Source organism: Poecilia latipinna, unplaced genomic scaffold, assembly GCF_001443285.1.
Source record: "Poecilia latipinna isolate Pla-1442-1.1 unplaced genomic scaffold, P_latipinna-1.0 Scaffold69, whole genome shotgun sequence".
Lineage (NCBI taxonomy): Eukaryota > Metazoa > Chordata > Actinopteri > Cyprinodontiformes > Poeciliidae > Poecilia > Poecilia latipinna.
The window spans coordinates 236,191-258,785 of record NW_015112685.1 but is presented as its reverse complement, the minus strand read 5'-3'; the positions used below and the strand labels follow the sequence as shown (position 1 = coordinate 258,785).

The 22,595-nt window shown below is 37.9% G+C and overlaps 1 protein-coding gene across 1 annotated transcript in view; it reads left to right on the top strand.

Moving 5' to 3' along the window:
• The window catches only part of bicc1a (BicC family RNA binding protein 1a), a 76,185-nt gene that overhangs the window by 12,003 nt on the left and 41,587 nt on the right, over positions 1–22,595 (top strand). Inside the window, exon 2 of the mRNA XM_015014462.1 lies at positions 18,528–18,574. Coding sequence (XP_014869948.1) covers positions 18,528–18,574 — 47 coding nt within the window. The remainder of the gene's footprint in view (positions 1–18,527; positions 18,575–22,595) is intronic.

The following is a 22,595-nucleotide window of genomic DNA, read 5'->3' as shown; positions in this document are numbered from 1 at the left end:
ATATATATATATATATATATATTAGCTAATGCTGCATGAGATATATTTTTTAAAACTACTTGAACTAGTAGTTTTTCAAGTTGGAAGCTGAAGGAGTTGTGAATTAGATGCATTTATTTTAATTAGATTTTTGTCCAGCTATTTGTAGAGAAGAGTTCTGAAGTACCGCCCCTCTCCCACCTGTTGCTGCACACTGCTGTCAAGCTGGCAGATTAAAAGCTGTTACACTTTCCAATATTTACAATAGAAAATATACATTTTTCTTGTAAAATTTAGATAGTCATGGAATGGAAACTAAAAGCACACCACCAATCACCCATGTTTAAGGTAATGCTGTTTTAAAACTAGGTGACAAGTCCCAAGCAATGTGTCCAAACCATTTTTTTTTACTAAATGCTACTACAACATGACAGTCTCATTCTGACCCTTGTCTAATGGCGAGAATATGGAAAAACTGGCACATAAAAGTGCAGAACTAGAGTTGAGTGTCACTGAAGTGGAATATCTCCCAGTAATAAACTCTAATCTACTTGCTTAAACTGTTGTTTGGGTCAGATATTGTGCATGGCCTCCATGTCTTTGCATGGTTTACATCAGGGAAAACATGGAAATTATTAACTGCTCAGCAACTACAAGTTTAGCACTTGCATCACTGGCAGCGACCTGGGTTTCCAGGGTTTTAGATCAGTAAGTAGAGGGTGAAGTGACAACAAAATCTCACCCTGAATGGTCTCTGGGTTTACAGTTGTACTCTTGGCACGCTTTATAAGAACTCCTCATTTAATACCTTGGAGACTTTCACAGAAACACGAAAGCTTGAAAGATGCTGCATGAGAGCGTGCGTGTGTGTGTGTGTGTGTTTTGTTTTCTTTTTTGTTTTTTTGTTTTTTACATTCATCCTGAAAAGCTTAAAACATGGCTTTGGAAAGAAACAGCATTTTCTCTCCAAATAATCATGATTAAAAAAAAAACACACATAACTTTTTAATCCTTCTCTCTCTGGACTGGTTTTCTACACTCAGACTGGTAATGATAGTTCTGTGGTGTTTGTGATTAAGCTCAGACTCCTGGTGGGGACAGTGTGTGTACACATTGTAACAACATGTTTTCTGCAAAACAGTGACAACAACCCACAATTAGGCTAAGTGAATCATTTTCCTCATTTACCTAATTTGCCTTCCCCTTCTGAACCACCACCTATTATAGGTTAGAGGGACAGCAACGTTGTTTTATTTTTTTTTCTTTCATACTTTCATAAGAGTGCAAGGATTTTTTTTTCTTTCATAAGAGTGCAAGGATTTTTTTTTTTTTTTTTGCAATTTTATCAATAGCTGTAAATATAATTAATGTAGACTATGTTTGTCATAGCCAAATGGTTGCAGTAACTCTTGTGCTTTCTGGCTGTTGTTTAGTTTATGGAGCCATGAGACAGGCGTAATATTAGTAAATTGTTGCAATAACAATTTATTGGTTCACAAGTGGTGAAACAGTGAGGCTAAGTGATGTTTTTTTTCAGTCTGATCACTGTACTAGGGCTGGGCTGTGTTTGCCAAAATTACCGGGTATACAATTATGCTATTTGTCTAGATGGGGTTGTGATGTCACACAGACAGAATTTAATGTATTCTTTTGAGATTTTGTGATAAAGTGTTGCACAATTGTCAAAGTGGAATGGAAATGTCAAAGGATGTCAAAGGCCTGACTGGGTCATTCCAACATGTGACTTAGGGCTGCACAATAGAAAGTCTTGGAACTAATACAGTAATGGTAAAATACTGCGATGAGCAGCTGCCAAATGGGCCTATTTGGGCAATGATGTTCGTTTGAGCATCTTATGCCACGAGACTCTGACAAACTGGCTGAATATTGCATTAGCATGTAAATTACAATTTCATTATGCTTGGAAAACATTATTGAACACCTATTGCTCTCAGTCCTTTGCGATATGAATATTGCATACACAATATATTGTGATATATTCTGCTGATTTAGACCCAACGTTTCATTAACACTAACTAGTTTCTCTGTCCCTGCTGAAGAAATGCATCTCCACAGCATAATGCTGATGCCACCATGTTTTACTGCGGCGATGACGTATTAAGGGAGACATGCATTGTTAGTTTTCCACAAAATATAGTGCTTGACATGTAGCTCAAATGGTTTTGTTTCAATGTATTCTGACCTGAGCATATGTCCCCTACGCTGCTTGATTTGCTTTCTTCTTATCCTTCCTCCATAAAGGCCAAACTTTGTAGTGGGCATGACTAATATTTGTCCTGTCAAAGATTGCCACACCTGTGCCACGGTTGCCACATCTGCAATGGTTCTGTGATTGACGTGTCCAGCTTAGTAGGACGGTCATGTCGTGGCAGAGTTCCAGTTTTTGCTCTTTCTTCAGCTGATGGATTGAACTGTGCTTTGTAAAATGTTCAAAGCTTGACAAATTGTTTCATGGTAAATGTGCTGTACTTGTGTAGTGATTTATCTTGTCCAAACTGCTTCACCACTGCATTCATCCATTCATGCACACATTCACACACTGATGGTGTGAGTGGCGCATACACAAGATTAACAACGCTAAGACCCTCCTTCTGGCTCTGATTGTTTTTGACCGAGCTGTGTTAGTTCTGTAGTTAGTCCTTGGAGCACTGGAAGAAGGCAGAGGACCTTCTTTTTTTTTTTTCTTTTTTTCCCCAGATTATCTATTTCATACCATACGGTCACAACATACAGACAGTTTTAATAAATATGTAAAAATATTTACGTACCCCATATTTAATACTGTACTACCACCCAACCCTAATAGTCAGCCTTCCTTTTTGAGTTTTTAATGCTGTAATGTCACTTACATTTAGCAATAGTTATTATATTAGTTATATTTGCAATAACTGCTACAATTTTAGAAATGTAAACTTTTAGCCAGTATAAAAAAAATAAATATGAAAAAAAAGAAGAACGAGTAGTTGAACTTGACCTTTGAAGAAAATTCAGCTATTGTCTTTTTCCTGTAACTCAAAGAATGACTTCATTAGGTTTTCCACCAATTCATAATGAGGGTACTAAGTGAAAGGGGCCTCAGCCTCCTCTTTCCCCCAGCTGCTGAGTAAGACTCACAGACAGGAAGTGAGTGTCCTTCGGGGAATGTTCTGCTGGCTTTTCATTTTTTCCTACATTCTCCCCTTTATTTCTCAACACTGACGGTTCTACACTGCTATGTTGTTCCACCAAACCCATGGTTCAGTCACCGAAGTTTCCAGGTTTCGCCGGTCTTTTCCCGACCCCACAGCTCAATATTCATTTAACCTACTCACACAAAAGTGGAGAAGTTCAGGCATCAGCAACTTCTAAAACACATGTTTTTTTTGTTTGTTTTGTTTTTTTTATCATGTGCATCACAATGCATACAAGCGAATGGACTTTGGAAGTATTTGGGTTTTTGGGATGTAGTAGATGTCGCGGTGCTTTTTTCATACGTGATGAGACTAAAGTGAAAGTAAAGATGGAGAGGCTGGGAACTTGGAGAGAAACCTCTAGCAGATTATTGTTGGATTGAAACATTGCAAAGAATGGAAAACAAGAGAGCGGGCCAGCAACAGAAAGGAAAATCCCTGTCTCGTGTCTAGATTTGGAAATCATCTGCCGTTCAGAAAGATTTGTATACCAGACTCTGACTGGAGTGTTGTAGATGGCTGTGCCTTAACTCTTGATTTATGTAGAGTTTTAGATTCCAATAAGAACAGCTTACCTACTAACTGAACAATGTTTTTCCCCATCATTTAGCAAAAATAAGATTGATTAACTTCTGTATGGACATTACTCCACTTTATTGTGTTATGATGTTTGGGGAAATTCCTGGATTGAAGTGATGATGTTCATGTACCGTCAGTAAACTAAGTCAAGCTAAAGAACTCCTTTGATAATTATTGACTCCATAGCAAAAAATAAAAAAATAAAAAATACGAGGAAATAACAAAAACATAAAAGAAATTAAGAATATTTTTATTTTTAACTTGGGTGTAGTGGTTGCATTTACTTTGGATATTTATCAGGATAGCAGTACACACCTGCCTGACGCCAGAAAACAGTTTACCTCTCAATTTGTGCATTTTCTGAAAACAAGCATCATTGCTGTTTTTTCATCTTCTACACATTATCAGGTAGAATAGCAGTGGCGTATTTGACGACTTTGAATAGGAGTTTTATAGTCGCTGTGCAGGGTAGGCAGTCACAAAACTATACTAGTGTGAGTCCAGCGCTTATGAATGTTGTGGAAAGCATCAGTACAGTAATCCAGTGTTTTCCATTTATAATAAATGCCATGTACTTTGAAAGCCAAGCTGACGTCCCTTTATAACTCTCAGTAGTCATTGAAATCATAAAAAGTTAACAACATTCAGCATGTCCTGTAAAGGCAAACTTAAATACTGGTTTCATTTTTTTTTAGTTGGCATCGCCTTTCTAACTCATTCTCTCTTTCTAAAACATGCTGATGCAATTAAACAATTTTATTTAGCTTTGCTTACATGTCAAATTCCTTCATGCTGGGCATGAGGAGGCTTTCAGAAGCTGTAATATAATTGAGCTTCACTCTACAGAAAAACCTGCACTTCATTACTCAAGAAAATAAAAAACCAGGAGTGCTATTTCAACATTCTGAGTCAAGCTGCAGTGCCGTGACCCATTTCTTTTGCTGCTGGAGCTGTAAATGGGCTGAAATGAATACCAGTTTTTTTTTTCTATGGCCCTCAAACTTATTTTTCATCAGTCCTTTTCAAAGCACAGATTTACATTCTGTCTGGTTTGCGGTTGCTATTTTAGAAAATCTTTCACTGGGGGTGCACACGAGCACGCTAACGCAAAGAGGAACCGCACCAACCCCTCCCTCCGCATCACTTTTTTTTTAATGTTTATGTGTGGATAACCTTGGCTTTTGGTTTGTTGTTCTCTCTCCTCATTCAACAAGCAGAACAATCTGCCTTTCTCCACTTGCCCTGATTGGAGAGAAGCCGTTTTATGTGTGCACCTTTAAAGTCTAGTCCCAGCCATTACTGGAACATTTTCTACTCAAATTATAAAAAAAAGAGTGGGTGGAGAACAAAAAGGAAATCTAATTATTAAGAGAGAAACTTCCCAAAACCTTAAATAAGTTAAGAAATTTGTAACACTTCAGAAAACTCAGAGGTTGAATAATGAAGTTCAGGAATAGAACAAAAGAAAAGAAAAAAAAAACCCTATAAAAATAATCTTCTATACAGATCTGTCTCATCTTTAAAAGGAAGGTCTTATGCACTGTAATTAAAGAGACATGACCATTAAATGTCAGTGATTTCCTAATAGTACAGTGAAATGTTTATCGAAGTCGACTCCCTTCGCTCCGTGGGGGATCTATTAGATACCAGGCACCAGGAATGTACATCATTATGTAACCCTTTGGCAGCGTTTACACAAGGCAGATAGAGGGGAAGATGACCCAAACATTTCACCACAAACATCTTATTTCTTCAACAAACATGGTTGTGGTTTTCTTGAACATGCTGCAGAAATTTATTTTTAATAAAACTGTTGTCATAGGATCAGGTCACTTTTTATTATTATTATTATTATTATTTTTTGTAATCTTTAGACTCCCTATTGTAGGGACCTTATGGTCAGTGAATCTAGTTTTCCCGGTAGGCTTTTGTCTTTGTCAGGCAGGAACATCTGGCACTTAGTAAATGTGTTTTATGTCATAGTTGCCTAGCAACTGAGCAGGAAGTTGGAGAAGAGAGGAGCTGCTTGGGAACAGGCGGGCAACTTCGGCACGGCGCAAAAATATGTCGTCAGCTGTGGGTATGAGCTGTCCGAAAAAGTTTTAAGTGATTGCAGTGTTAAAGTAACAAAGCATAATATTTTGAAAATTTAAACAGTGGTCTTTTTTTTTTTAATTTTGAGAAACAGAATTATATAGTTGAAGTTCTTGAAATAATAGTGTTTATACTAACATAATGGAATATTTACATATCAGGCCAGTGTATGTGAATAAAAAGTCTCTTACTGTTATCAGTAGATCTTTGGAAGTAGCTTATTATTAGCAGTAAAATTGACTCATTCCTGTAGATGCTGGATTTAGGCCTTGCGTAAAAGAATCTGGATATTTTCAGCTCTGCTGTAGTAAAAAAGTGTCTCCAGTGTCTCTGAGATTCCTACAAAAACCTTGTGATATATATGCTCTGCTAATTGTTGGCAATTAACTACAAAAACATTCCTAAGAAGTTGATCCAGAGCGTCCTAAAGAGGCTAAAAATTATATCAAAAACAATCACGGCTCGTGCATAACTTTTGATTTTACTCACCTTTTAGTTTCAGCATCGACGTAACGTGTTGGACACACAATCAAAGTTAGGAAAAGTATCAAGAGAAAAATAAAAATGGCTTCATTTTTGTGGTTATTGGTACAAAAAGCCAGAGTGGGCAAATGTAAAATGGACCTTTGTGTTTAGTTATTACTCTGTATCTGGTTCACTTAAATAAACCTTAAACTCAGTTTCAAAATTGTTTTCTATCAAAGACTGCATGTGTGTTGGAGGTGTAAATGCTGCAAAAAATGTTTAGTAAAATATTCGGAATGGGATAAAATATTGATCTTTTTTAGAACTAGCCTCATATCTCAGCAAGCTGCTCCATATGAAAAGCAGCAGCAAGAAAAGAGTTTATATAAGACTACAGCTACATGCCACTTTAGAAATATCTTTAGGAAGGACCAGGTTTCTTTTATATGTAGTGAAGCTAAATGTAGATTATGGTGGATAGTAGACCTACTAAGAAGAGAAAAGGTTTCAGGGAGGCTGTCACTGCCTATATACATGGGTTAATGTTTTCACGCTAATTTCACTTAAACGTAACTGGAACTCACAGGAGACCTAAAAACTTTAATATAATAAGGCAAATTCTGCTGAACCATTTCACCTTCAACTGTGTGAACTGGTGATACAATGGAGGCTGGATCCATGGTTTTATGTTGCTGCATAAATCAAAACTAATCAGAACAGGGGGATATTTTTGCCATCTTTTACTGCCCAACTTTGGCGAGGCTGTCTGAATTTTAGCCTTAGTTTGCTGTTTACAGTCGACAGGAGTGGCAGCTGTTTTTTTTTTTTTTTTCTGTAACCCATGTTGGTTATTTGAGCTGATGTTGGGTTTCTATCTTCTCAAACCACTTTGCTCATTCTCCTCTGACCTCTGATATAAACACTTTTATCCACACAACTCCCGCTCTCTGATTGCTTTATCTTTTTCAGATGAAACCCAAGATGTGGTTGCGTGTGAAAATGCGAGCAGATCAGCAGTTTTTGGAAATGGTCAGGCCAGCCTGTCTGCCACCAACAATTATGCTACGTTCAAAGTCACTTAAAGCCCTTTATGTCTCCCACTTTCAATGCATGTGCTATATATTTTGTATACTTGATATTGGATTTTATCATTTTGATTCACTGGTAGGTTACAATTGGTTTAGATGGACCTTTTTTTTTTTTTTTTTTTCCATAACCTTATCTCTAGCAGGCAAAGGGAAAGAGGCAGGAAACACAGAAAACAGACAGTAAATTATGTGTTAGGAATGTGATCTGTTGCTCTAACCAAAAAAAACCCGAAGCTATTTTTAGACTAAGAGTTGCAACAAGGAATGTGGATTAGACGATAAAAAGCAGCCAGGATTTAACAACTGACAGACATCAACAAACAAGATTAATTGGTAAAATATTAATGTTTTTTTAGGGGGGGGGTGCCTAAAAAAGGGGGTAACAACCTTCCAGTTTCCTTTGAAAAACAATGTCTATGTTGAAAACTTAGAAAGCTTCTCTAGCAGCACTGATACGGCAGATCATATAAACCAGACAGCTGTTTCTCCTTCAGCTGCATCAGTCATGAATGGGAGAATAGATAGCCCTGTTGCCATGTAGAAACAGCTGAAAGGTGTCTCAGGTGCTGGAATCTGTTGCTAAGATGCCAACATAAATAAAAGTATCCCAGAACGGCTCACGGGGAAACAGAGTTATCTGTTTTCATTTAGCTTTCAATCCCATCACTGCCAACTACCTGTCAGCTACAAGGTTGAGCGCTTGTAGAAACATTCTGTTAGCGGAGGAAGACGTGTAGTCTGGATGAATGAGAGCAGCCCTTTCTGTGGAAAAGCAGCCAGGTCAAATGCTATCAGTTGTATTGTCTGTTTTCTTTTTCTTCCATGAGCATTGAGAGGATTCATGAGAACATGCAGCCGATTGGGTTCAGATGTTTTTTCACATGCATAATTCGTGGTGAATGATTTTTTTTTTCTTTTTTCTTTTGGAGATGGACCATCTCACCACCGCCACAGTTTTGTGGGGAAACTGGTCTTTTGGTAGCAGAAAAAAAGCTTTAAATATGACGCATGAAGTAGGTTGTGGAAATCACCGATTGTAAAACTCTCAGAAAAGCACCTGACGCCACGTGCTGCGTTTTAGGAATACCACATTTATCGAGCAAATCTACAATGTCAAGAAGAATGCGACATACAACTCACGCCGAGCACGTTCACTCACTCGTAGCTGATCCTCTGGCTTCACGTCATATTTGCACATTTTCTCTCACCTGCTGATTTTATAGACATTCTATCACTGAGCTGGGTGGAAAACGCTCCAAAGAAGTTCAAGAATGCATTTGAACCCCCCCGCGCCCCTCACTTCCCGGAACATCTTTTAAACATTTCAAGAACGCTGTCCATATGTGAAGAAGATGCCTCCATGCTGAAATTTTACAGAGGAGCAAAGCATTTTTACCAGAGATGCACAATATATCAGCTTTGACATTGGTGTTGGCTGTTGGTTAGATTTGAACATAAAGGTATCGGCTCCGTAAGGGAATCTGAACCGATACCAATAACCAGTATTTATTTCCATGTCGTCGCCGTTTGTGTGTGCGTGTTTTAGGACGGGGAGGGTGTTGACTATGTGGTATTTTTTTTGGGGGTATGTAGAAGTAAGTGATAGGAATGCAGCATGGGATTATGGGTGTTCAGCTGAAGCAGAGAAGCAGTGTTAGTGATGCATCGTTTATTTTACAATGTTGAGAGAGTATGGAAAAATGTTCAGTTTCGGTAAATATCAGTTATTGTATTGGTGTGACGTCAGTGTTTATATTGGATATCAATAGTGGCCCGAATTTGCATTGTAATGTAATGGCAAGACTTCAGTGTGATTTCAGCCGCTGGTTTCCATGAGCTTCAATATCTAAAAACAAAAATAGGTTACATTGGGTTTAGATAGTGTTCTTCTATCTAAGGAACACCAAATGGATAAACCATATCAATGTTCTGATAGGGTTTATTTTCTGGTACATTTTATCAGGGAAGATCAGGCAAAAATACATGTTGCTGCTTATCATTGTTCCTTGATGTGAGCCATTCATGCCATGATGAAAATAGGAAAGTAGTATTATATCATATTTTAGTTTTTAATTCCACAAGCTTCTACAGATAGACAGAATTTTGTTTGTACTCTTCAGCTAATTAAAAATATTGAGGTAGATGCCAGTGAGCGACCTCACAGCTGTAAAAATACCCATTTTTAATTTACAGATCCATGTTAACAAGATAAACAAATGAAGTGCTTTTGAGAGTGTTTGAAGAATTGCCATTGCCCTTGACAAAGATTAGTTGTATCTTGTGCCTAAAAGGGGGTTAGTAGAGATGATGAGCCAAACTTTGTCATCTCAGACAAATCAAAAACAGGTGTTTTAAAAATCATACATTTTAGCAAATCTGCTAACAAATCAGAAAACAAGAAGGCATATGAAGAGAAACCGAGCGGATTACAAGTGGATTATTGCTGATTGATAGTCGCATAGCGAGAACAAATGGTTAGTTGTGATATTTCTCTGTTATATTCATGTGTTTTTGCCAAACCTTGATCCTTGTTTTTAAAGAAATTGCCAAAAGCTTTGATAATAATTAAATATGTTTGGCATACATTTTACCAAGCCAGTCTTGTAAAAAGGCTTTATTGCAAACTGGGATTTGAATTAGTGGTTCACATTTGAAAGGGATATTTGAAGATGTCGAGTTGAGCACAGATATTGAATCATTTCTTATGTTTTTTGAAAAAAGGAAGCTTAGGGCTCATAAAAACATTTCTCAGAAGAAGAAAAACACAGAATATATAAAATGTACTGAAGATGATATGTTACAAAACAGGCTTGATGTGTTCAATTAGCAATAAGTCCATTTCTTTGTGTGATCTCTTCAGCACAATCTGTCCATTGAAACAGGGTTAAAAACCTCATGTATAATCTATTTTGAAGCCTGATTGGTGGGAAATCACTTGTATCTTGACAGAAGTAAATACGAAGCCATTTTTCTTTATCAGTAATGTATCAAACTTTGTCTCTGCTTTCCCTTTTCGATTCAGAGGTTAAAGAGAAGTTGCATGTGTTTGCTATGTCTTATTGAACATGTTTATGAGCTACGATGCTCACAGGAGGAGCTGGTAGTGATAGCTGTTGTGGAAATATGACAATCACCAAATGGACTTGTTTATGTTTAGGCAGGTGTGTTCTTGAGTCTTGTTTTTGTATCTGTCTGTTTCACCTTTGGTAATCGTGCTGTGGATTTTCAAAGTTGTCATTTGTTCTGAAATGTTAGCCGATGGCGGCTGGCGTTAACCTTTTTCACAGGCTAAGGACTGCTAGTGCAGTTTTGTGATATTTTGATGGTGTGCTTCACACTTCTGTTTGCTTTTTAAAATCAAAGATAACTTTTGACATAGATTTATCTCCTTTTAGTAAAATAATTAAAAGGATACAAAATGCAGTCATCTGCTAATCAAACTTTTTTTTTTCCAAAATCTCTAAAACGTTTCACACCTTTGATACTAACACACATGCACTATTCACAGAGGGACATAACAAGACTTTCTCTTCTTTGGCATCATATTAAATATATATATATATATATATATATATATATATATATATATATATATATATATATATATATATATATATATATATATATATAGGACCACTACTTCCCTGCTGTTCTTTTTTTGTGTAAAAGACTTTTTACAGTGTAGGTTTCTACTTGTGGTGAAGAAGTGGTGTCAAAGGAAAGCAATTTTAGGAATGTGAAGTTTAAGCAGCTTTTTGAGAACTGGAGGCAAATGTTGTGGTCTCATTTCTTAATTCAAAATTGGAAGATAATCATAGACTTGAGAAAAACGGATCACTTAGAGGAGAAGGTTAAAAGGTGATTGTGAAAACAGCAATCATTACCATGTTTTGCCAGCACAAGCATACTGTTAGTTTCTCAGGAAAAAGAGGCATGTAGTTATGTGCCTGAACATAATGAAAAAGACAAAAATCCCATTTTTTCTGAAATAAAATACTTTTGTATTTTTTTCATCTTTTTGCAGGTTTGACTTGTTCTTGTTCTTTCTACAATATCATTTAAAAAAATAAGTCCAAAACAAAACTTAATATGTGAAAGTAAAAAGCTCAGCTTTGCTCTTATGTGTTATATTGTGTTACCCATTCATTTATTTGAAGAAACATGGAGCTTTAAAAGAGTATTTTAGGGATCAGGAATGAATTGTTTGTAAAATAACCAGAGAGCATGTCACACTGCTCTGCAGATAAATAGGACTTTATTAATACTTCAAGACAAAACAATAGTTCATATGCTAGCAGCAGACTGTGTTTACTTTCCAGACCATTAGCTTAACTCTGGTGCCTGTCTCGTCCAGCAGGTTCCTGTGTAGCCTCTTACTTTCTCCTTCCTCTGGCTTAATTTTGAAACATTTCACTCATACTGGAAATAAACTGGGTCTAATTTACAGAGTTCCTTTCATAGTGGTGTCAGCCTGACTCATAGGGGCTGGTAAGTTTAATTGTGGGAACAAAAATTATTTTTGAAGAAAAAAAATATTAAGTTTCTAAGATAGCATCTGTGTTAGTATACAAACCAAAAGAACAAATTAAAATACATATATAATAATGACATTTATTTAAAAAATACCCAGTTTTTCTAGAAGTTATGGGACATTAGCGGGTACAAGTAAGCTAATAAAAACTTGCACTTTCTCAACTGCTAATATTTTGATGTACAAAACTCTTTAGTGCTGTTTTAAAGTGCAAATATGTTTAAAAAACACCACATATGATGTTTGCAAGCTCCTCTGTATCTTTACAGTCCTATGCATCCTGCTCTGTCCTAACAGTAATCTCTCTGTTCCTATCACCACTTGAGTTAAAGTAAGCTAATTGTAAAATTGTAAATGGAAAAGTTCAGTTTTTTTTTTTTACATTATTTTTAACCCTTGTGTTTAGAAATGGGGTCCAACTGACCCCACACACGTAAAACTTGTATCATTTGCCTCAGTCCTCGCACGCACAAAGCTTAAAAAAAGATAAATATTGTTATTCACGAGAAAAACATAATTATTGAAATGCTACAATTTTTGATTTTATTGATTTTTGGCCAGCTTGGTCACCCTGGGCAACAGCAGAGAAACAAATTGTTAATTAATTAAAACAATGTATTTGTGCAAGGAATCGCAACATGGAGTTGATGGTTTGCCACAGGTGAACACACGTTGGTCATGCATCTGGCACCAGATGGTTTTTTATTATGTCAGAATAAATTTTACCATATAGCATCGCAAAACTAAACGTGTGACGGCTTACATATGTGCCATTCGGAGTTGTTGTAACTTCTTGAACTTGCGCTTCCTCTCGGCCGTTCGCTAACCCTCAGCAGTGTCCAACTCAAACTGTGCAGCAGTGAAATTGTTGATGTCAAAATTGCCTTGTGATTTGGGTTTCTGTCTCTATTGTTTTGCGGACTGTTGTGTGTGGATTGAAGTCATAACCGTATAAATAAGCGCTGTTTACATTCCTTTACCGTCAAAACAGTGGAATCTCCCAGAACCTTCGTCTTTCCGCAGGGTAATGAATCCCAGACGCTGCCGCTTCATCTGGCAGCGACGAGCCCCGGGTGCTTTCCCTCCCAATGTCCGTCGCCCTTTTCATCCCGTTACAGTGATGAGATCCATTTAAGAAGTCACACTGGGAAAATTGCAAGGGTGTGTGTCTGATTACCTTCAAATGTCATAACTGTTTTCTCAAATCGCCATCGAATGAAAGTAGCTGTTGATATTAAGTGCATATTTTTCAAAGTGGGTCTGATGACAGAACTGATTGCAACATGCAAATCTGGGCTGAATAGTTGGACGCGTTTGCTGGAACGGAGGAGAGCGCACTGAACTCAGGTAACCTTCGAGAAGAAACAGAAGCAGATTGTTTTTTATGTAGAGCACACAGCTGAAGAATAGATATATGCTCTTTAGCTCTGGGCCACTCTTTTTCCTGCTTTTCAATCACCTCAATAATACAGACTGCCAACACTAAAGCCTTGTTTTGTTTGGACAAAAACGGGCTTCAGAGAACATTTTTTATCCATCAACATATATTTAAGAAATATTTTACTGATTTATTTTTTTAGTTTTTGGTGTTATTGTCAAACAGAGACAAACTTATCTTTTTTATATGCATAAGTTTAGTTGAGTGGGAACTTCAGCTAAAGGTGAAGCATTTTAGGGGGGGCTTTGTATTCCTCTTGTTTCCATTAAGAGGAGAAAAAGCTTAATGGTAAATGTAATCAGATTTTTTTCCCATCCATTCTGTTATGCTATATATCCCTCTACAAACTTGTACCTAACGTACAAACTTAAGTAATGTTCCTTATGCTTGATGCTGATGACTTTTATTTGGAAAGGTCAAGATGTGGTCAGGTGTGCCTGAATAGATGCCCAACATAAAGCATTTAGAGCCACATTTGAATTGTTCTCATGTATTGAGTGCAGAACCTCACAAGGATGATTATCCTGCTGGCTTGTTGCATCATGCAGGAGCATGTCCACCCCAGAGGACACGTTAAAGTTAGTCTTTTTCACTGTTGCATAGCTCAGGGATCCCGTGCTGTGTCCCTCCCAAGTCTTCTTCCATGTGGGCTCAACAGGATGTTTTTCTCCAAACACATCGCTCATGTTCTCACTCATGAGCGAGAACATGCAGATTCCTTTCAGTTTCCTGTGAGTCTTGATCCAAAAATGCTGTTGAGCTATTTGCCTTACTTATTACTAGTATTTGTCTTACTTATTACTAGTATTTGTCTTATTTATTAGCAGCTTGACAACAAAACACAATGTGTTTTATAACACCTTTCTGTTCATCTCCAGCTTTTATTCTCACGCTACTTTTGTTTTATTGTTTACTTTGCTATTTAAAGTTGTAATTATTTTCCTTCAGACTTAATAATTTCATCATTAGGGAAAAAATGATTACCTCTTTTTTATGTATCAGAAACATGCAAAAAACATATTTTTCCATAAAAATTAGCGTTATACTGTTAAAATCTTAGGTTTAGTTTATAAGCAGCAGCGTACACCTGCAGAATTACTTACTTGCACAATGGCAGCTCTTATATGAACGCTGCATTGGTCAAGTATACCCTGAGAGTTCCATACAGCCCATTCTGGCACGAATCACTCCTGTTCTCATTTTATGTAGTCAAAGCATCTCCATCCTCGTCATACTGGCTGCACAACCTCCTTTCATGGAAAATAAATAGCATGGCGTACTGAGTACTTTAAAGTTTTACATCAAGAGCAATATAAAAATAATCAAGATCACTTGCCTTTGCTCTGCCTGCAAAACCGCTGTTAAAACCTTTGGTCTCTTTCACATAGAGCACTGCTAGCTTAAACAGCACATACTGTATATTAGCTAAAACAGTACACTGAGGCATGCAGGGCAAATGCAGTCAAATTTACCGGTGGCCGTTTTGTTGCATTGTCTTGAACATTTAAAGCTGGAAATAAAGAGATTTAAGCACACAGCCCCTTGAAAAAGTGCACACTTACCGATTCTGTTTCACCTTCTTTGTTGCACTTAAATGTCTTCAGTATCAAATTCTAACATATGTGTGAATCTTGAATTAAATATTAAAACTATGTGAAAAATAATTGCCTCCACTACTTGCTAAGAGCGGGGTCTAGCTCACCTAAACCCCAAAGCCCTAAGTGTCTGTAGTGTATTAAAATAGGCCCACACATAGTGAAAGGGGAAGCGCAGCACAGTGCCATCAAGGCCCCTCGTCCTTGTTGGTCACCAACATTGTGCCGACGGAGACCAGGGGCCTCCCTGAGAGCCCAAAAGATGCTAGCTAAAGCAAAGTGAGCCCCCACCAGCAGCCCAGGACCCACAGACCCATAGGACCTGGACCCCAGACATCCTGGAGGGCTCTGCTGTTACACCCATCCTCTAAACTCCCATGGTCCATCTGGGCATAACCCAAAGCCCAAGTACACAAACCCTGTGATCCACCGATTGCAGGGCTAACTCCTGCCTTGTTTTTAAGTAGCAACTCAGCAAAAGACCATCACCGACCACCACCATGTTTGACTGTGTGTATGATGTTCTACTTTTGAAATGAAGTGTTTACACCAGTAGTAATGGGAAAGTGGATCTTATTAAAAGATCCACTTTTTTCCTCATCAGTCCACTGATTACTATAATTAAAAGAAGGAAAATACTTTTTTTTTACAGTTCCGTATGTATAATCTTTTGATTTGTACTAAACTCAGAACAAAGTGGATACTGAAAATATTTTACATTTTCAGTTTTGAAATAAATAAAAAAGCGAAAGATTTTTTTTTCTGTATTTAACTGGAATTTGAAAGTAAAATTGTTCAAATTCTATCACTGGCAAAATCAATATGTTTGTCAATAATCTGTGCAAAAACAGTTTGGAGAGGCTGTAAGGATTAGCATTAGCATCCTCACACCCCACCCTGAATCATTTCTCATCTATTCACCTCCTGTGATAGAGACATTAAGTTTGACATTAGCATTCGTTTATTTTTTTTTCTGAAGAATTGAATGCAGAAGAAAATCTGTTCTGTTGGGCTAGACTGTTTATCTTTTGTCAACTCGGGAATAAACCATGTTTATGTGCTGCTGTCTAAGCAGCAACTAAACTTGTACGTCTCAAGTTTAACAGGGGAATTGCACAATAAGAAGGTTTTCATAATCTGGGATCATTTAAAGCTGCCAAAGAACAGAGCAATTATCCTTGTATCTACCATCACACCAGTTGTAATTGATGTGTACCTAAACTAAAATATTATTGAGACATTGTTGTATCGCCAGTCTTCATTACAGACTTTCTCCAGTTCAATTGTTGCAGTTGAATTTTTGCAAGGAAACTGTGGATTTATCTCATATCAGATTGGACGCATATTCAGTTGTTTTCCAAGTGCGTCACTGTGAGCATCAGTCACTCTTTGAAGCCACTCTGACTTAAAAAAGAAAAATCTGAAGCTCTTGAAGTAGCTAAAAAGGAATCCAGTGTTGCTTCATCCACATTATTTCCCCATCTGTTACAGTTTTTACTTTTTAATGTTACAAAAGCTGACGGCATGCTTAAAACCTTATCTGTGTCCTGTCTCAGCGGGATCCCATTTTCACATGGAATAAGGAAGTTACATATTTTCTTCCAGTGTATAAAAAATAGACACAGAAGGAGTTATAAGCGGGAAACTCTGTACACTAATGATATAGCTGCACGGTGTAAAATTAAGCTCAGGCTGCTTGGAAACGTTACCCCATCCGCTTTATTTTAGCCTTGCCTGACTTTAGGCTTCTCTTGATGCTAGCTAGCATCAACAATGACAGTGTTGATGCTAGCTAGCATCAATACTGTCATTCTTTGTGACTACTAGTTTTGTTGAAGAACACGGGGTGCTTTGGGAGAAGTTGCTTATTACAGATATAAAGAACAACATTGCTACTGGGGCATTAATCACATTTCAAATATTTATTTATGCCTTTTTAGCTCTACGAGACAAAAATGACAACTGCACTTTCAGTTAAAAATGCTAGCTTAGATTATCTGAGCTCTGAATTATAGTAATGTGCGGGTTTTTCTTTTTAGCAGCGGAAATGGCATTGTACCAGTGAAAGAAGTATTTGGTTACTCATTATTGAAAAACATAGCGACATTAATAACATTGTTTATTTTGACGTCATTATTCCCACCACTGGTTTTTGGATGCTGCTCCCTATGCTAACAAATGTGACAGTAAGCTAACGGGTTATGTCTTTACAAATGTAAACTGTGACAAAAATGGGATTTTGCTTTAAATGAACTGAGATAAAATCTTCTTGTTGATAACTAGAGGATTTAAAATAAATGTCTCAGATTTATGAATGCTTTTTGAGATTCTTTTCCTTAAATAATTCTTGTGTTTGAATTTAAAGAGAAGCCAGAACTGGTCTTTCATGAGCTGAGTGGGCTACCGATGGTTATACATGCGCACGTTTTGACCAGAAACTGACTCATCTGCTGAGCAAAGCCAGACTCTCCGTCTTCATGGACTGTCGTCTGGAGACGTGTTTATTTTGAAGTCTGTTTCAGTACAAATGGCTCTGGATGTAGGCACTCAACAATCTGGCTTTAATCTCTGCATGAAGAAGAAACGGATCTTTGGCGGTTGGTCTTTTGAATGGATTAGAAACAGTAAACAGCGTTTTGTGTGCACATTTCCATGAAACTGTTTTTAGAACAACTTTGCAAAGTAGTTTTACCAATTTGTATTTGAATCACCTGACCCAGGAATCATATAATTATCTTAGAGGTGCTGTAATATGCTCCATTAGGTGGCTTGACCTCCTCTGTGGATTTTCAGTTCAGTGCAGAACCATCATTTTTGCAGGAATTTATTTTCTCTTCTAATAATATCATTCAGGTTGTTTTACTGAGGTCAGCATCAATAACCAAAGTCTTTAATCCATCTGACTGTCCAGCTGCTATTAAAATTACCCAGACTGCCTGCGACCCATCTTGAAAACTCATCCTGGAAGCATCATTTAGACGCTCGCTGCAGAGCGTTATATGAATTTGCCCTGCGTGGCAGATAATGTATTTTAGATCAACAGAGCTGAAACAGTTTGAAGGACTTTCAGATGTGTTGGAGTGACTTCAGACTTGACTTTGCTTCTGTTTTGAGCTCTGGCTGCAAACACCTAATGCTCAGTTTGTTTACAGGTGATTTTTCAAACAGGTTTTGAGTTTCTTTGAAGCTGTGCTCAAAATATTTGGGCAGTCAGTTGACCATAATGTGTGAAATACTTCATTTTTGGCTTGTGTAAAACGCTGAATGATTTGTATCCACCAATTTGTTTCATGGAAGCTGTGTCCCATCTCTGGGATTACAGAAAATTACTTGGAACATTTTATTCCACTGCCTCCAATCAGCAATCCCGGTAAATGTGCCAAATAAAATACCCAGAGAAACAGAAGTCCACCATAAACACTGGCTCTGAATGAAGATACTGTAGCACGGTGAAGACTTTATAATCATTGTGTGATTTGGTTGTCACAGGATTACATTGCGCCTTTAAAAGTGAATGTTTGTGTAGTTGTATTAAAATGATTTCTCTCTTCCTCTTTCTCTGTCTAGCTGCCTCCGAGGGGAGAGTGAACGGCGGAGAGGATTTCTTCCAGAAGGTGAGCGTGTAGTCTGCACCTGGGTAACGTTTGCTCTGTCTTTGGGTTGCGTTCGAGCGCCACTTCTCTCTCTCCTCGCAAGGGAGCGCACGTCGGGTGTTTCGTCCAGCCACTTCTAATTACAAATCCAAACAAACAAAAACAATAGAACGTCGCTGACGTTAAAAGGCCCCAGGACTCTGACGTTAAAAACACAGCTGACACAACACGCGGGGCCGTTCTCACTTACATAATGCACCGTGACATATGAGATTATCTAGAGTTTAGCACAGTGTTAAAAATGGGCCCAGCGGTGAGTCTTTTTACGGACTGTTGTAATAAAAGTTAATGAAGGCACTGCACAAAGAACAGCACAAGGAGGATTCTCCATGATTTTACAAAGTCTTGAAGTGTTTTTTTCCCCCTCCAAGTTCGTGGTATTCTTTCTCATCGGTCAATCAATATATATAAAAGTATTTTTCCCATTGTGCTGAAGAGTCTTTTCTTAGACTATCCAACACTCCCAAAATTAGATTAAGATGGATTGCTTGCCATCTACATCTTAATGAACAAAGAACAGAACATACACTGTGAGATCATGTCAACAGATTAACAGTAAGATGTTAACACCAAAGTCTCTATTACTGTAGCCGTTCTGATTGAAAGTCTTAGGTAAACGTTGAACAACCTCCCCGTCACGCATGGCAACTATTAGATGAACTCTTCTGTCATTTTTTTGGAAAAATCCAAACCTTTACACTGTGTTGTGTTTCATTACTCAGCTTTGCTCGTTGTTTTCTTCTCTTTGAAACATCGCCTGTAGATTGTTACGTGCCTAAAACAAGCTTCAGACTCTGTTAAACACCCTCCTCAGAAAGCTACTGGGGCTATAATGACAGAAATGAGGGACAGCGGGGTTTGTTTCAGCGTTCCTCCTTTCTCTGTTTTCCGCTTTTGTTTTTTGGAGTTTGGGAAGCGGAGTTTAATGTCAAAAAGCGGCTATTTCGTTTTTCCTGCAGCAGTTTTCTTAACCTAAGTAATTAAACCCAGGCGCCTTTTCATTCCCCCCGTGTCTCCCTCGCTGGAATTTGGAGGATGCATCGTACTGTAGCTTTGTGTGTACTTGAATATAAATATAATGTATCTGTGATTCAGTGACTTAAAGTTTGCTTAAAGAAATTGTCCTAATTACACATTAAATCAGATAACAGAAATTAGCTTGCCGATGTTTGACTTGGCAGGAAGCAGTGAAGCAGGAGTCCCAGCGTTGTGCTTTTCCAGCAGTATTTCCATTTCCCAAAACTCCTGATTCCCCGTATATGCCCAGTAAAAGTCAGGAAAATAAACACCGAGTGTGCAGCAGTATTGTTGAGAGAAAATGGATGAGCTGCGTAGAATATCTTGAAGTTGATGAAAATGGAAACTCATAGTTGGACGGCTCCCTGCCGGTCCCACAGCCCCACCGCACATATTCAGTGCAACTAATAAACTGGTTCTCCAGCTTCCTCGTGAGAGCATATGGTCAGTTTTATTTATATATTTATTGTTTTGACGCACACTCTTTTTGCTTGTGCTTTGGGAATGAGATATTCAGTCGCAGCAGAAAAAGATCCGCCCCTGCGCTTTCTCCCCAAACCCCAGTTACCTCGGTTGATCAGAGCCTCTTACTCACCGTCTGCTGGACTTCCCTGAGTCTAGTTTAGTCCGCCCTGTTCACAGAGTCAGTGAAAAAGTAACAATGATGGCAGCAGACCACAAGTTGGACCACTTTGGGATTGGCCCTGTCGAAGTTCTCGCAGCTCATATGAGGGGATATCCGTTTGGTTTTGGCCCTCAAACTCTCCCTCTTGCTTTCATGTCGCTTCGTCTTTGCACTCCGTTACACCACAGATGTCTCACTGCTATCAGTCTGGTGCAGTGAGAGTTTTTCCTCTGCAAATTAGGTTTATGATTGTTTAATAGAAAACATGTGTCAGTAGGCAGTTTAAGGCGCTGTTGTGCTGGAAAAGTTTCCCATTGTGATCTGCTGGGAGTTTGAATTCATGGCCAAGACCAGAAAGCTTTTTGGAAAGCGGCGCAGAGGTTGAGCCGTGAGGCAAAAGAGAGACTTGAGAAGCTAAGCTGAAGCTGGTGAAGATGATAACTGTTCACCACAGAAGGTCTCAGAGTGGATTTTGAGCCGAGAGGCAACTTTGAACTTGCAGCCAGTTCATCTGGGATCGCCAGTTCCGTCTCTCCTTCCCAGAGAATGTGGTTCTTTAAATTATGCCAGGCCTAACATAACAGTGCCAGCACGCTTAGATCTGAGGCCAAACATCATTTATTTAGTTTAGTTTTTTTTTTTTTTTTGCACCAAAGCAGCTTGTATTTCTTTGCTCTGACATAGAAAAAAAAATAAAAAATAAAAAATTACCACAGTCCAGATTGAATGTTCGTCCTGCAGGAAATTATGAGAGGCTGACATAAGTAGGTCAGACAGTTTTGCGGCCCAATCCGCACTTACATTGATATTTATGCAAAGCACACATTTTCTGCGCTTGTGACCCATATACTGCACGTGGATTGGAGAACTGATGACATGTAGACCCACTTTGCACAGATATACTCTTCCCTTCTGTGCTAAAAACTACATCCACCTTTTTTTATGGGTTTTTCCCCGCTGTCTTGTGTTTTCCTAACTGCTTCCATTAAACTTCAAATAAAAACTAAAGATCTTAATTGCTGAGGAGAAAAGGTAAAAAAAATGAGTTACGACTGTTTTAGCGGAAACTTAATCTTAGAAGTCGGTTTCCAGTCAGAAACTCAACTCTCCTTCTGAAGTCAGAGTTCTAGCTGGAAAAATCGGATCTGGCAGAGCAGCCAAACGTCAGGATATCGCTGTTTTCAAACAACTGCTTGAACTTTAATGAATATCCCTTTATTTGTACCATCCATTCAGACTGTATGTCAGTAATATATGAATTGATGCTTGTTTGATACTGCAAAGGAAAATGTTTAAGTAGGACAGCAACATTTTTGGTCAAAGTCATTGAGATATTAACTTTAACTAGTTCTTATTAAGGTTTGAAGTGTTTATCTGTGACATTGCATGTCACATATACCTATATACATATAGTTTATATTTTACTGTGTGAATTTATTTCCAATTCTATAAATATATATATATATATATATTTTGTGCTTTTCCCCTCAAGCAGATCCTAAATTAAGGAGGTATTGCTACATTAAATATAACACATATAATTGATATAGATTTAGGTATTTAGTTGCTAGATTGTGTATCATTGTCTAAATGTGACTAAACGCTAAACGACAGCAAAGTTCCTCTAATACTGTCCTGGGTGACGTTGACATCAACTGGCATTGTTGGCATTCATTATGTCGCCTTGGTAGTGTGATTTGGTTTAAGGCAAATTCACAACAAGTCTACAAAGAGTTAAACCAGAGGCACACACAATGTTGTGTGTCATATATTTGTAAGTTTTCCTTTCAAATAAATATTGCATGTGCTTGCATTGCTGATAATAGTGGTGTAGTCCACATGATACACGGGTAAATGGTGCATAACCGCTTGAAAATCTCTTGGATTTGCAGATAGCCACATAAAATAATCAGAGATGACCTCCTGGTGCGTTCCCTGTCCATCGTTTCATGAATGAGCTGTTCTCTACCAGCCGTTTGTTGTCAAATGTGTCGATTAGCGCTACAGCAAACTGCGAATGTCTGGACTAACTGGACAGCGCGATCGGTGGCGGCTGCCATTAAAGAGACAGAGGCCCAATTTTATGACACGTAATTACAAAGTCACATTTCTTTTAAGTCATATGCATTTTCTCAACAACTGAATGTAACATAATTACTTGATTGTGCTATAAAATGGCTGGAAAACACACAAACTGCCCCACCTGGTGGCCAAGCGGTGCTTCTTGATTCGAGTCCCACAGACTGTGTTGACACTATTTTTCAGCAGGGGTTTTTTTTGTTGTTGTTTTTTTTAAGAAGAAAAGTAAAGAAATATTAATTTGGCGGCTTAAATAATTAG